This window comes from Neodiprion lecontei, unplaced genomic scaffold (assembly GCF_021901455.1).
Source record: "Neodiprion lecontei isolate iyNeoLeco1 unplaced genomic scaffold, iyNeoLeco1.1 ptg000065l, whole genome shotgun sequence".
In the NCBI taxonomy this organism is placed as follows: domain Eukaryota; kingdom Metazoa; phylum Arthropoda; class Insecta; order Hymenoptera; family Diprionidae; genus Neodiprion; species Neodiprion lecontei.
In genome coordinates this window covers 434,168-448,526 of record NW_025791835.1, presented here as the reverse complement: position 1 = coordinate 448,526, position 14,359 = coordinate 434,168, and the positions used below count along the sequence as shown (strand labels likewise).

At 38.4% G+C, this 14,359-nt stretch overlaps 1 protein-coding gene across 1 annotated transcript; it reads right to left on the bottom strand.

Annotated features, from left to right (window-relative positions):
- Positions 1–928: 928 nt before the first annotated feature.
- LOC124295712 lies at positions 929–2,062 on the bottom strand. Its single transcript, XM_046746265.1, has one exon. The coding sequence runs from the start codon at positions 2,060–2,062 to the stop codon at positions 929–931; it is 1,134 nt and encodes a 377-aa protein (XP_046602221.1).
- Positions 2,063–14,359: the final 12,297 nt, after the last annotated feature.

Genomic DNA, 14,359 nt, shown 5'->3' with positions numbered 1-14,359 from the left:
GAAACTTTTATGACAATAAATTTTTATTTATTGCAATATTTTATGATAAAAACTTTTTCTTATTATTTCTTATGAATATATATATTTTTCTTATTAATATATTATTTTTCTTATTATTATATATATTTATCAGAATATATATCACACTTTTTCCGTAAAAAAATTACAGAGCTTATCTATAACTCGTTTATCTTTAGTAATTTTTGGTTTATTATCACTTCCTGGTTCTTTACAAAATTTAATTAACTCTTCAATTCCACCATTTTCATATTGATTAATTAAATCTTGGTATTTAATGGCTTGAGACGCCATTTTTCTGATTATATGTCCAGATAATACTCCTTTTAATGGAGATAAACAGTCCATTCCAGATGCAGTTTTCTTGAGCTTATTTATATGAATCAAACACTCTCTATAAGATTTAGAGCTTTCAAATAAATACTTGTTATCCGTCAACGAAACCAGTTCTTCTAAAATTTCGACATCGTATAAGGCTTCATGAAATTTCTCGTCCGAGTTAACATTCAAATGCTTTTTAGCTAATTCTGACAGTTTAAATTCACCGGGAGTTTTATTAGATGTAAAATTTTTCTTAAATAAAGGCAAGCTATCAGAGAATCCTGCGATTTGACTGAAATCTGATACCATAGAACATTTTAAAATTGAACGTAGTAAATGTGACTTGTCGAAAGTTACATTATGTGCAACAAGTAGACATGGCTTGGGTGACATTTTTAAAAATAATAAAAAACTCCGGAGAGCCTTTTTTAGAGGCAACGATTCAACTTTTTTACCGTGAAAGTATAAATGGCCGTTAATATTTTTCAGTCCTGTATGAGCAGAAGCTTTATCATCAATGATATTAGTAGGATTAATGTAGACACTAAATTTACGTCCTTCACAAGATGCAGCAATTTGAAGAATTTCGTCACCCTGACGTTTCTAAATCAAAGAAAACTAAGTTACATGTCTCTGCCGATATTTGAATATTTGGACCGTTAATCAGTGATTCATCAAATGCTTCTAAATCTTCACAGTCTTGTGACAAACCGCAGTTAGATTTATATTGAACACCTTCTGAATTTTCATTATTCTTTCTCAATTCCTCACGCTCTTGAGTTTTAATTATTCGACGTTTCTTCGCAGCCGGTAGTTTAGCATCTAATGCACGTTTCTGTCGCTTAGCATCCAATTGCTTTGTATAAAACAAAGTGTGTCGCCCTGGTGACAACTGCAGTTTTTGCCTAATTTCTACGATACAGGAGTCGCCATCATTTTTTGTGCACACAGAACTTGCAAGACGATAGCTAGATGATTCACTTCTACTGTAGCAAATATTTTTTGGTGACTTATGAGCCATTATATTATTGAATGATTCATTAGCTTGGCTGGAAGCAGGAATTGAAAATTTATTTGCATTAGCGGCGTATTCCTCACATAACGCTGATAGTTTATCAAATAATGAGAGATTTGTGAGCAAAATAGTTTGTTCCTTCGATCCACTTCTGCGGCTACACCACGATCCACAGTTTTCATGGTTATCGTACAAGTGATCAGGTATATTACGTATTGTTTTAGCTAAATTTTGAGCATCACCCATATTTTGAGCCAATGCATAACCAAAACATTTTTTTATGTGGTCAATACTTCTTTTTTTAATTTCCTTAAAACTCGACAGCTTCCATAAATCTCGGCTAAAATTTTTTTTTAAATGATTTTCATCTGCAAGTTTGAAGATAGTTTTTGGGTTTCCTCGACGAACGGCCGCGATTGTGCAACTGTCTTCATCGCCAATTAATACTCGTGCTTCAAGGTTTGCTTCTTTAAGAATACTGCTGTTGTTAATCAACTCTGCTCCTGCAGATGCTTCCATTGCCTTGGCACTACCTTGGAAGTTTTTTCGGCAATCATGGTCATCTTTCTTCCTACCCGAGTCACAAAATTTGCATTTCCTTATCCGTTCTGCGTAGTCGAGAATTTTTCCACTCAAAAATCCTATTATAGTTCCATAACCATTGAGACTATCGTAGCTCTTTCCATTACCTCTTTTACTCCATCCCATGTCATAGGAGACAATTATATTAACAACCTCTCCTATAGCTGTATCATACGTAGTGTTGTTGTTTTCATCAGGATCATCAGTTGCAGAGATTAATTTTCTACGATGAGGATAAATTTCTTGAACAATCTCTGGTGGCCTAATAAAAGAAAAAGGAGATAAGAATAGGATGGTAAAAAATCAATACAGTAAATTATAATTTTTAAATTTCATCAGCATTTATTTATTCAAACATAAAATAAAAATTAGAATAAACAATGCTAGTATGTATTAGCAATAAAACAATAAGTCATGTGAAGTTTGACGGAGTATTTAAAATCAATCAATCTTATTTAGAATGTATAAGAACAAAAATTATTTTTTTAAATATATACAATTAGCATTTTCCATCTACTCAAGACTGAATATAGATCATTATGCAAGTGTAGACAATATTGACGTCCAAAAAATTATATACAATTGAAAAAAGTTATAGACTACGAAAATTTTAGTTTCATTAATTACAATAATTCACACAGCTTATCAATATTTTCATTAACAAGCAGTCGCTCTTCCTCAGCAGCTCGTTTACAACTCTCCTTAGCAGCTTCTTCGATTGCAGGACCAACTTCCCTTTCATATCGTTTAAATAATTGTGGCGATATTGTCGGAATATTGGCACATGCCAATATTTTGTTCAATCTAGAGCAGCCATAGCCAGCATGTACAGCACCTGTAATAAATATATTTTTACTAGGGTTGGAACTTCTGCATATATACATTTAATTATTTTTGTTTTTAAGTGAATTCAAGTGATCTATTTTTTTTTTTTTTTTATCAAATATTTATGTAGATTGAATAATTATTGAACTTACCAAGAATTACGCCTGTATTGACGTCAGAATGTTTGGATTGACTACCAGCCACGCTATGACTTTTACTCGTTGGAACTACTGATATTGTCTCACATTTTGTGCACTTAACTTTTATGATTGATTTCAACCCTAAATGCTGTTCATGTACAATATTTTCCAGGCAAAGTACTTCATAACATTGTACACATTTTAATTTTTTGCCTAAAAATTTTAAATCCACGAAACGAATGCCTTCGCATAGGCTAGATTCACTGGTATCATCGTTGCCTTTTCTTTTTTCCTGTAGAGCATTTTTAATTTTTAATTTTTTATCGAGAACTTTTTTTTTAATAAATCTTCCTTTATGACGAATACGATCACCCATAATTATTTATTTATTCGAATAAAAATAGCGAGTTGTTTACGTTTGACTGTGCGTATAAACTATAAGTAAGCTCAGTGGTTAGGAGAAATAACAATAACAATAACGCGACGTTGCGACATTTCCATACAGAATTAAATTTTATAGTATGTGTGTATACGTATAGGGGATATAGTAGTGGAAGAAGTACAGTCACGTTAAAAAACATATCCTACAGTCATAGTACTGCTAATATGCTGAACGTTAGTACTATTTTTATAGTATGTGTGTATACGTATAGGGGGTATAGTAGTGGAAGAAGTACAGTCACGTTAAAAAACATATCCTACAGTCATAGTACTGCTAATATGCTGAACGTTAGTACCAAATCAAAAACTTTTCGACTGGACTGTCGCGGAGGAACTACCTTAAGATCGAACTATTTGCGTCCGTACCACACGCAGAAAGTGCAAGCCTTGCACGGGCCCGACCGTGCCGCGAGACGAATGTTTTGCACATGGGTTTTGGAACAAACCGAAGCGGACCCGTTATTCGTATTTAATATTTTGTTTACGGACGAGTCAAATTTTGATCGGGATGGAGTATTCAACTGCCATAACATCCACAATTGGGCCGAAGAAAACCCGCACGATATTCGGGAGTGGAGAAACCAGGTTCGTTGGAGCCTGAACGTGTGGGGTGGCATGATCGACGACGAGTTGGTAAGCTTACTCGATAATGGTCGAATACAGATATTATAAATTTCTATCGTCTCGTTGGCTTGATTTTAAAAAATTCAGTGAAGATCCGTTTTACTGATGTTGAGACAAACAACCTCGGTAAATCAGTAAAATCATGACATATGTATGATTCATATTAAATATTAGTCAAAACTAATTAATGATTCGACGAGCATTATGGATTTATTATGCAACAATTTACTAGAGAGTAATTCTTGTTACAGATCGGTCTCTGCGTTTTACCCGCAGGACTAGACGGTGAAACCTATCGACAGTTTTTGAAAGATCGGATTCCAGATCTTCTCGAAGACCGTCCCCTTGAACGGCGAACGGAAATGTTGTTTCAGCATGACGGTGCTCCGGCACATTTCAGTGACCGGACTCGTCAATTTCTGAACGAACGATTTCCGAATAGGTGGATAGGCCGTGGGGGTCCCATCGCTTGGCCACCGAGATCACCCGATCTGAATCCTCTAGATTATTGCCTTTGGGGTCTGATCAAGGAATTCGTCTATAAGGATCCACCGAATTCTTTGGAAGCCCTGGAGGTAAAAATCGTAGAGGCAACGGCGACGGTGACGCCGGAAATCGTTCGCGCAGCAATTGGCCAGCTGGTCCAACGTTGTAGGCTTTGCCTGCGAGAAAACGGGGGACATTTTGAACAATTTCTGCACCGGTGAGGAGTCATCAAAATCGGCACTTTTTAGAGCCAAATACAAAACGGCACTTTTCAGAGCCACAAAATAATTTTGCAAAGACGGATTGGTCATCATCAGTAACGAAGATGAACGAGAGTGTCATCCGATGTTTTTCATTTCGTAACTGTAATATCATCGATTCATCGAACTTAATAGAACTTACGTTTCCAGAATCAAGGTACAGCGTTTTTTCGTGATTAGGAGTGGGAGAAAAATGAGATTTGTTCATCGAATATCGTGTTTAATTGTCACATCGAGTTACGTTTCTTTTCCCATTCATAATTTATCATCAAAGACGTACTCTACAGTTGAAAAAAATGTTATGAAGGTTTTGGTGGGTTATCTAATATAAATTCCTAACGCGTTGTCCAATGAAAAATACGTGTTAAGTGAATGAATTATTAATAATCTGCCAAAAATTTCGTGATGTTTCTCTTTCCGACTGTGGGGTACTACTTTGACGATATTTTTAATGAAAATTAAAAATCAATTATAAGTCATCCAACAGATATTTCGAAATTTCTAATTTTTTTTGTTCGCTTTTACTGCGGCACCCTTTTTTCATGCGAAATTATGTAAGAAAAAGCACAGCTCGGTACGACCACGAAAATGATCTTTTCGGTGAAAAATCGAAACACCGTGGCCGATCATTATTTCCCAGGGCTCTTGATTTCATGACGCACATGAAAAATAAATATCTGAGGGTTTGATGATATCTTAATTCGCTTCAAAGATAGAATTTGTAAAACGGTAATGGGGTTTCTTTTAAATTTTTTTCTCGGTTCTCGAACTACAATAACACAATAGTAGTTGTTTCGGAGAGAAGCAATAGTCCGTTTTTTATACATCACGTCATCGGTGGACGAGAATTCAACACCTAAAAAATAATCATTATGTGACTCTGACACAGAATCAAGCTTCTCTTTTACCTGAGGATGACTCTTACGAATCCCGATGTTTCGTGATGGTAATTGTTTTTACAGTTTCAGTCTATGGTCATTTATCGGCGACCAGTGGAGCCAGGTAGCCGACGATCTTACCTTCAATAGTACTTTTAGAGGCATGCCCGTAAAGTAGGTGTTTTTAGGGCTAGAACGAAGATTTCCGTACGCGCCAGAACGAGTTAAACGGCTCGCACCTTTAGTTCGTATTGAAATCATCGTACGAGTCAAAAACATTTCACGGACGGGCCACGTACAGTATTTTCTTATAAATTGTACAGTGAAATTGATAGAGATAAATACCGATTACTTTTGCCACTAGAGATTTTTTATTTTAACGGACTGTAATCGAATTGCTTTGTAAACTTGTCAGGTAAATTCAGCAGTATGTTCAGTGAATTCCAAATACAGTATAACAAATGCCTACCGAATTTTATACAATACTACATAATTTAATGGACTCGAAAAATGCTTTTGCGTTCTTCCAACCAAGTTAAGAAGAGTGAAGAGTTATAAAATTTAATTGCAAATTGAAAAAAAAAAAAAAAAAGAATGCTGAAATATTCTGTTAAGACTAACAAACTTTTTATTCGGCCACACTTTCGCGTGGGTAATTTATTGTGAACGGCATAGTTGATTAAGCATGCGAAAGTGCCCTCTCTCGAAACGAATTCTGCGAATTTGTGGTGCACTGACCAAAATGTAATTTGTTATAGTAACTAGAAGAAATCAGTAAAACAGGTATCGTTAAAAAAAAAACTGTGAAAAATTAACGACGGAGCCAGGAATCGAACCTGGTATCTAGAGATGCTTTACCGGAGACTTACTCCACTAGCCACTCGGAGCCGAGTCGCTAGTGGAGTAAGTCTCCGGTAAAGCATCTCTAGATACCAGGTTCGATTCCTGGCTCGGATCCGAGTGGCTAGTGGAGTAAGTCTCCGGTAAAGCATCTCTAGATACCGGGTTCGATTCCTGGCTCCGTCGTTAATTTTTCAAATTCACCAGTTGTTCAAATTTACATATTTTCAACAAAATTCTCTCGTAGATTAATGATTTGCACACCCGCATCTCATTTATTAGACGGCATTGCCGTCTTACGGGCTTCTCATCGGAAGCAAAGGATTGAAAGGGTAAACACAACATCTACACACTACAGTCTCCTTACATCGTGCATGCAGAGAAGAAATTCTTACTCATATATAATATTTTTCGATTGTGGTAAAAAATGAAAATAGTTAAAAACTGAGCGGTAATCAGAGCTAAAAATTTCTCTTAGTGTGGTAAGTGACTGACCCATACCAAATTTTACCCTGCTAGCTCCATTTAGCTTGAAGTTAGCGCATAAAACGTGATTTTCAGTTTTTTCACGATGACTCCGATATTGCTACTCAGAATATTTCGAATAAAAACACAGACCCACCAGCCATGTGTACATATCGAGAATTTTATTTGGATTTTACGTGCTAGTTTTTGCCGGTAGTTCCAGATCTTCTTGATTTGTGAGTGATTTGTAGAGGAAGGTGATCTCAGGTTAGAAGTGCGGTATGAAGTAGGATCACGGTGGTACGAGACGTCCACGAAGCCGTTTCGATGCATTGTATTTAGGATAGAAGTTTGTGACCAGGAGGTAGATTAAAGATGAAGGTTCGTCGAAATTCCGGTCAGGAAGAAGAAGAATTTAATACTTAGAAAGACGTGAATATAAAAAGTCGACGTTTCGGCCGGGCCCTGCCGACCATCCTCAGGCATAAATTCTATAATAAATAACAAAAATGGGATGCTTCAGCACAAACAAATCTGAATTGAGCGTATGGAATATGTTTAAAAACAAAATTTGTTGTTGTACAAAAATTAGGTGAAAATTAAACAGTTGCACGAAACTGTCAGAGTGACAGTTTTAGGTTAAGTGTCAAAATTTTTGAAGATAGGTTAATCAGAGGAAAAATTGGTTGCTGAGAATTGAAAATATGTCAGAAAATGCTTATTAATAATTTGGGAAATGGAATTGGGAAAAGATCAATTAATTTTGAAAAGATTACTCACAAAAGATGACGACCAGTACATGCTTAGTTGTTGTTAGTGGTACAGCATTTCGGACGGAAGTGAAGGTTAGCGGGAATCGATCCGTAAATCTATGTTGATCAACGTGTGAACTTGATCTATGTTCGAAAGTCATGGAGTACAAAGGCAGTGACCAATAGGAGTAAGAGGCGCCAATGATTTGAAAACACGATAATGTAAACTAGAGAATGTTAGAGTATAGGTGGCTAAGATGTTCAATATCTGTACGTTTGTTAACAGAGTTCCTTTTGTTCTTAAAGATATGGATCATTTCTTTGATGATACGTTTATACCAATTCGGTTCTGTAGCTAGGGTTATAGAGTTGTTGAAATCGAAATTGTGACCCAGGGTCAAAGAGTGATCTGCTAAAGCGCATCTGTCAGTGACATGGCATTTAATATTAGAACGATGACCAGAAATTCTATTTTTTAGGTGTTGTGACGTTTGTCCAATATAACTCATGCTACAGTCTCGACATGGTATTTTATATATGCAGTTAATTTTCTCTAAATTGGAAGTAACAGATTTAAGATGAGAAAACAGAGACAGTTTTGTAGTATTAGATATTCTAAAAGTAATTTCAATTCCCTCGTCATTAAGAATTTTTTTGATCTGGCTAGATAGATTTTCTATATACGGTATAGAGATAGAGTTTTTAAATTTATCATTAACATCAGTTGGATTGTTGGAGTCTACATTCCAATCAATCGAGTTGTACATTTTTTCTACTCTATACATTTTGATATCATTGATGAATTTTATAGGGTAGCTATTGGAATTAAATTCTTAAAGTATTAAATTCTTCTTCTTCCTGACCGGAATTTCGACGAACCTTCATCTTTAATCTACCTCCTGGTCACAAACTTCTATCCTAAGTATATTGGAATGCCATCTGGCTGAAAAAATGCCCCATCCACCTTTCAACGTCTAATAGATCGGGTTCTATTGGGATTACAGGGTACAGATATAGTAGTGTATATATGAGAGTTCTAATCCAAAGATGGCGGCGCTCCCTCCTAGCTCCCCCCTAGCTCCCCCCGCGCCCCCCCCCCCCCCCTAGCCCCCCCCCCCCCCCCGGTCATTTTCAGCGGCTATTTCCATAGGATTTGACACACACACACACACACACACACACACACACACACACACAAAATATTTCCTGTCGAGACTTGTTTGGCGCCGGAAAGCCGCACATAAATCAGATAGGGTGAAAACTTGCTAGATCTGTTGAAAAAATTCCAGGAAATGACCCCTGAAGGAAGGTTTAAAATGACGTTTTGAATGCTTTTAACAACTTTTTATTTAACATCAATTACATTTAGTTTTCTTATTCTATTCTCAATTATCTCATTCTAAATTTTAACGAGTAAAATTATACATATTATTTTCAATATCCATATTAATTAAACATATTATTATTCCAAAATTGACTTATACCAATTTTTTAACAGTACCACTGATCGGATTATATTCAACAATGCGATCATGCAAGATCACGCAGTAGGCAGAAGTGTGTGGTGGGAACGTAGTGCTAGAGTCAAATTCCAATCGAATGTCCACAGGTCCAGTTTTCAATGTTTCGTTCTGCTTGGAGCAATCGATGACGATAAGGGGAGCTTGGTTTGTAAATTCACGCCTCGATAGCAAAGGATCAGCTTCTTTGTTATAGTAGCTCATTTGAAACCGGACATACATATCATAGAGAATGGCGGGGGATGTGCAGGCTCGGACTTGTTCGCTATAAAGAGTCGTAAAACCCAAAACTGTGTGTACACATACCATCCGGTGAGGAGCGGACAAGATAAGATTTTTCTTAAACCAAACACTGTTCGCCACCCGCTTTTCGTTGACCGATTTTTCCCACCACATGGCCCACGCTGCTTAACGACTCATAAAACCCAAAAATTTAGGGATGGTGGGAGGGGGACTGCGGACCCCGTCGCCTCTGACGTCATTTTTTAAATGAATTTCATCATCTCTGCAGAGTCGGGAGGGCAATAAAACCCAAAAATTTAGGGATGGTGGGATGGGTAAAGGGTGGGCCCAGTCGTCTCTGACGTCATTTTATCCTCCGATATGCGCAGAACGCAGTGCGCAACGTTCCCAAATTCTTGCGATCTATCGGTCTATATACATATAAGCTCAACACATCCGATGCAGACTCGTCAGTCTTACACGATACGTGCAAGTCAAAAAAGTTATACAAAGTTCAGCTTATATCAACGTCAAAGTCATGGCAGTCGAAGCGTATATGGGACTTGCGGAGCAGATGGAGGGGACGTACAATTTGCTAAGAGAGCAACCACCCGGAGAAGAGAATGACGCTGTCATCAATCATTGGACTGATATTGGAATTGCAAATATCCAAGTTCTGCGCGATATTTCCATGCAACGAGGAACAACCGTTGGTGCGAAAATACGGATCCAACATACGATCGCACTCCTGCAATCTTGGGTGACGAAGATCAAGCAGTTGCAGCAGCGCACAGTGGTGACGGGTGGAAATATCGGTACTCCTGCGGGTGTACAATGGGACGACGTGGATAGCGCTTTTGCCAGCCGAATCAGAACGGGGGTTGTCACAAATCTCCGTCATAAAAATTTGGACGCCTTTCTGGACGATGTGCAGCGCGTCGTCACCGAGAAGTTGGAGCTGATACTGCGTGAGGGGGGAAATGTGAAGGTTAACCTCATATTATCGTGCAAATTCGAAAATGCCAAGCACGAAGAGATCTCCACCGAAGTTAAGAGTTTCAACACCTCCAACGTGACGATTCTTCTCCCATCGAGCGATATAAATGGTTGGTTTACACGTGCACGGGGTGATCTGCTGTCAAAGGTGGAAGATTTCGAGCAACGCGATTCCGGCTGGAGTATGATTGAGATCCTTAACATCGCTGTAAATATCAATCGCTACCAGCCTCTCGCCGCGGGGGCTTCAACATTCGTCGAGCTGCCCCAAGACATTCAACGGAAGAGAGCGGTGGTGAACGTGAGGAACGAGGACGAAAGATGTCTTCTCTGGTCCGTCATAGCAGCCCTCCACCCGGTCAACACCCACACCGATAGGACTCCCAACTATCGTCGATATATTTCCGAGTTGGACTGTACAGGTATCAAATTCCCTGCTACTCTACATGATGTGAAAAAGCTTGAGAGATTGAATAATTTGCGCATCAATGTATATGGTATAGAATCTGAAACTTTTTCGCATCATGCAAAATCAAATAAAAGCGTCATCGTGCCAATTTATTTGAGTAAAAATTTGCATAGCGTAAACATTGACACGATCCATCTTCTAATGGTTGAGAGTAATCCGGAAGACGATATGACTGGTGAGTTTGCACCGAGATTCCACTTTGCTTGGATTAAAGATCTTTCCCGATTGGTGAGCAAACAATTGTCTGATCATAATGGCCAGCTGTTTTTATGTGACAGATGTTTGTGCCACTTTAGCGTGGAATACGCCTACGACAATCATCGACAAGATTGTATTATGCTAAATAAAGTACGCATGGAATTTCCCAAGTGTAAAGATTTAGTATTTTCCAATTTTCAAAACAAAGGCACCGTTCCATTTGTCGTATACGCCGATCTCGAATGTATATTTATCCCTGAACCTGTGGATGAATTTGAAACTCGTAAGACTTGTGAAATTCAAAAGCATATCCCGCACAGTGTAGCGTACTATGTACATTGCGCGTACGATGAGACTTTATCGGAGTTCCACGGTAAACGCGGTGTCGATTGCATAGATTGGTTTATGAAACAGCTTAAAGATTTATCAATTCAAGTAGAGTCACGCTTCAAAAACATAATTCCGATGAAGTCTCTTACCCAAGTGCAACGCGATCGTCACATGCGCGCAACGAATTGTTATATTTGTGAAAAACCGTTTACCCCTGAGGAGAAAAAGTGTTACGATCACTGTCACTTCATGGGTAAATATCGTGGTCCTGCTCATAATCGCTGTAATTTGAATTTCAGAGAGTCGCACACAATTCCAATAGTTTTCCACAATTTGTCCGGTTACGATTCTCACTTTTTAATAAAATCCCTCGCGTCAACTTTTCCCGGTAAAATTACACTGCTACCCATAAATAAGAAAAAATATATATCCTTCACGAAACGCGTCGATGGAACAATGATGCACTTGAGATTCATCGATTCGTTCCGATTTATGGCTAGCAGCATCGATAAACTTTCCACATATTTGACCGATACCGATAAACACATAACACGCAAATTTTATAATAACCCGACTCAGTTCAGTTTGATGACCCGCAAAGGCGTTTTTCCCTATGAATACGTCGATTGTTGGGGGAAACTCGATGAACCGCGATTACCTGCAAAGAAGCATTTCTACTTGCACCTCTGCGATGCAAATATTTCAGACACCGAGTACGAGCACGCGAAAACTGTTTGGAGGGAATTCCATTTAGAGTCATTGGGGGGCTACTCAGATTTATATTTAAAGACCGATGTTCTTTTGCTTGCCGATATTTTCGAAAATTTCCGCGCTAGCTGCTTCAAAACATACGATTTAGATCCGTTGCACTACTACACTGCACCGGGGCTTGCTTTTGACGCGATGCTCAAGCATACTAATATAAATTTGCAACTTTTAGACAACCCTGAAATGGTGTTATTCATTGAAAGAGCCATTCGAGGCGGCGTAGCGCAATGTTTCAATCGACACGCTCGGGCCAATAATAGATTCATGGGAAAAGATTTTGATACAAACAAAGCGGAATCGTATCTCATGTATTTTGACGTGAATAACCTGTACGGTGCAGCTATGAGCGTGCATTTACCAATCGGTTCGTTCGAGTGGGAGTATCAGCACATCGATATAACGAACCATCCGGACGATTCGCCGATCGGTTACTTTCTGGAGGTAGATTTAGACTACCCTGTAGAACTCCACGAGGATCACAAAGACTTACCTCTTTGTCCCGAACATTTTACTCCTCCAGGTAGTAAAAATGCCAAACTCGCGACCACCCTTCACCCCAAAACAAAGTATATATTGCACTATAGAAATTTGAAACAGTGTTTGAGTTTAGGATTGAAATTAACGAAAGTGCATAGAATTTTGAAGTTTGCGCAATCTCCATGGCTCGAGCCTTACATCACGCTCAATACAGACATGCGTAAGCAATCTAGGAATGAATTTGAGAAAAACTTTTACAAACTCATAAATAACGCTGTGTTCGGCAAGACTATGGAGAATGTGCGAAATCATAAAGATGTTAAATTGGTTACAAAATGGGAGGGAAAAGGTGGTACGAGAACGCTTATTGCCCGAGCAAACTTTCACAGCTGCACCGTATTTGACACTGATATGGTTATCATTGAAACGAATCGTGTCAAAGTTCACTTCGCCAAACCTATTTACGTCGGCGCATCAATTCTAGATCTGTCAAAAATCTTTCTCTACGACTTCTACTATAATTATATAAAAACCAACTTTTCGAATAAACAGGCTAAATTGATGTATACCGACACAGACAGCCTTATTTATCAATTCAATGTGCCTAATATCTACGATATCATCAAACGTGATGTAGATACAATGTTTGACACCTCTGACTATCCGCCCGACAATGTGTATGGTATTCCCCTTAAAAACAAAAAACAACTAGGGCTAATGAAGGATGATAATAATGGTAAAATTATGACAGCGTTTGTGGGACTGCGAGCAAAGCTGTACACATTTACTACGATGGGTGAGGATGGGGAAAAATATGACAGTGGCGTAAAAGTGAGTAAGCGTGCCAAGGGTGTAAGAAATTCATCGATAAATAGCATCACGTTTGATGATTATAAGCGCTGTCTGACGGCTTACCGAGAGTTGACTCTTCCACAGTGTTTAATACGCAGCAAAAAACACGAAGTAAGCACGATCGTACAAAAAAAATTGGCTCTGAGTTGGCAGGATGACAAGCGGCAATTGATACCCGGACAGACCGACACCGTATCTTGGGGGTTTGTCCCAGCCCCCCAATAGCTATAGGATAAACTTTAGACATAGAATTGATGTAAATATTTGATGTTTGACGCCTCGAACGATCCACCATCGGGCGGAAACGTTTCATGATCAATACGATATTCAATGGATTTGAAGTTTCAAAATGCGAATTCATATACTCAACAATTGTTTATTTATTTATTATTGATATATCAAGCAATTATTCATATTTATTCGTTTACCACGAGAAAAGTTTTCAGAAAATGAAAAAAAATTTCCAGAAAACGAAGAAAAATTTCAGAAAACGAAGAAAAATCTCCGAAAATGAAAGAAAGTTCATCAAAAAATAAAATGAGCATTAATCGTATCGAAAAATTATAGATTATCATTATTATTATTATCATCATCATTATTATCATCATTTGAAGGCCTTTGATCACGGCAGGCGATGGTGGAGGTGTCCCCTGCTACCAGGGTCCGGCACTATCGACGTCGAGGCCGCCTGCAGCTCCTCTCTGCCGCAGTCTAGGAGGACCGCGATCCTCGCCCCTTCCAAGGTCGTCGCAAGAGCTGTCATTGCTCGCGTAGTAATGACTTCTGGATTCAGAGTTCGCATGATTGAGCTACGCATACGACGTCCTGACGTGCAGCTTCGGGGCGGCACAGCCAAAATATTAGTCCACTTGTGAAATGC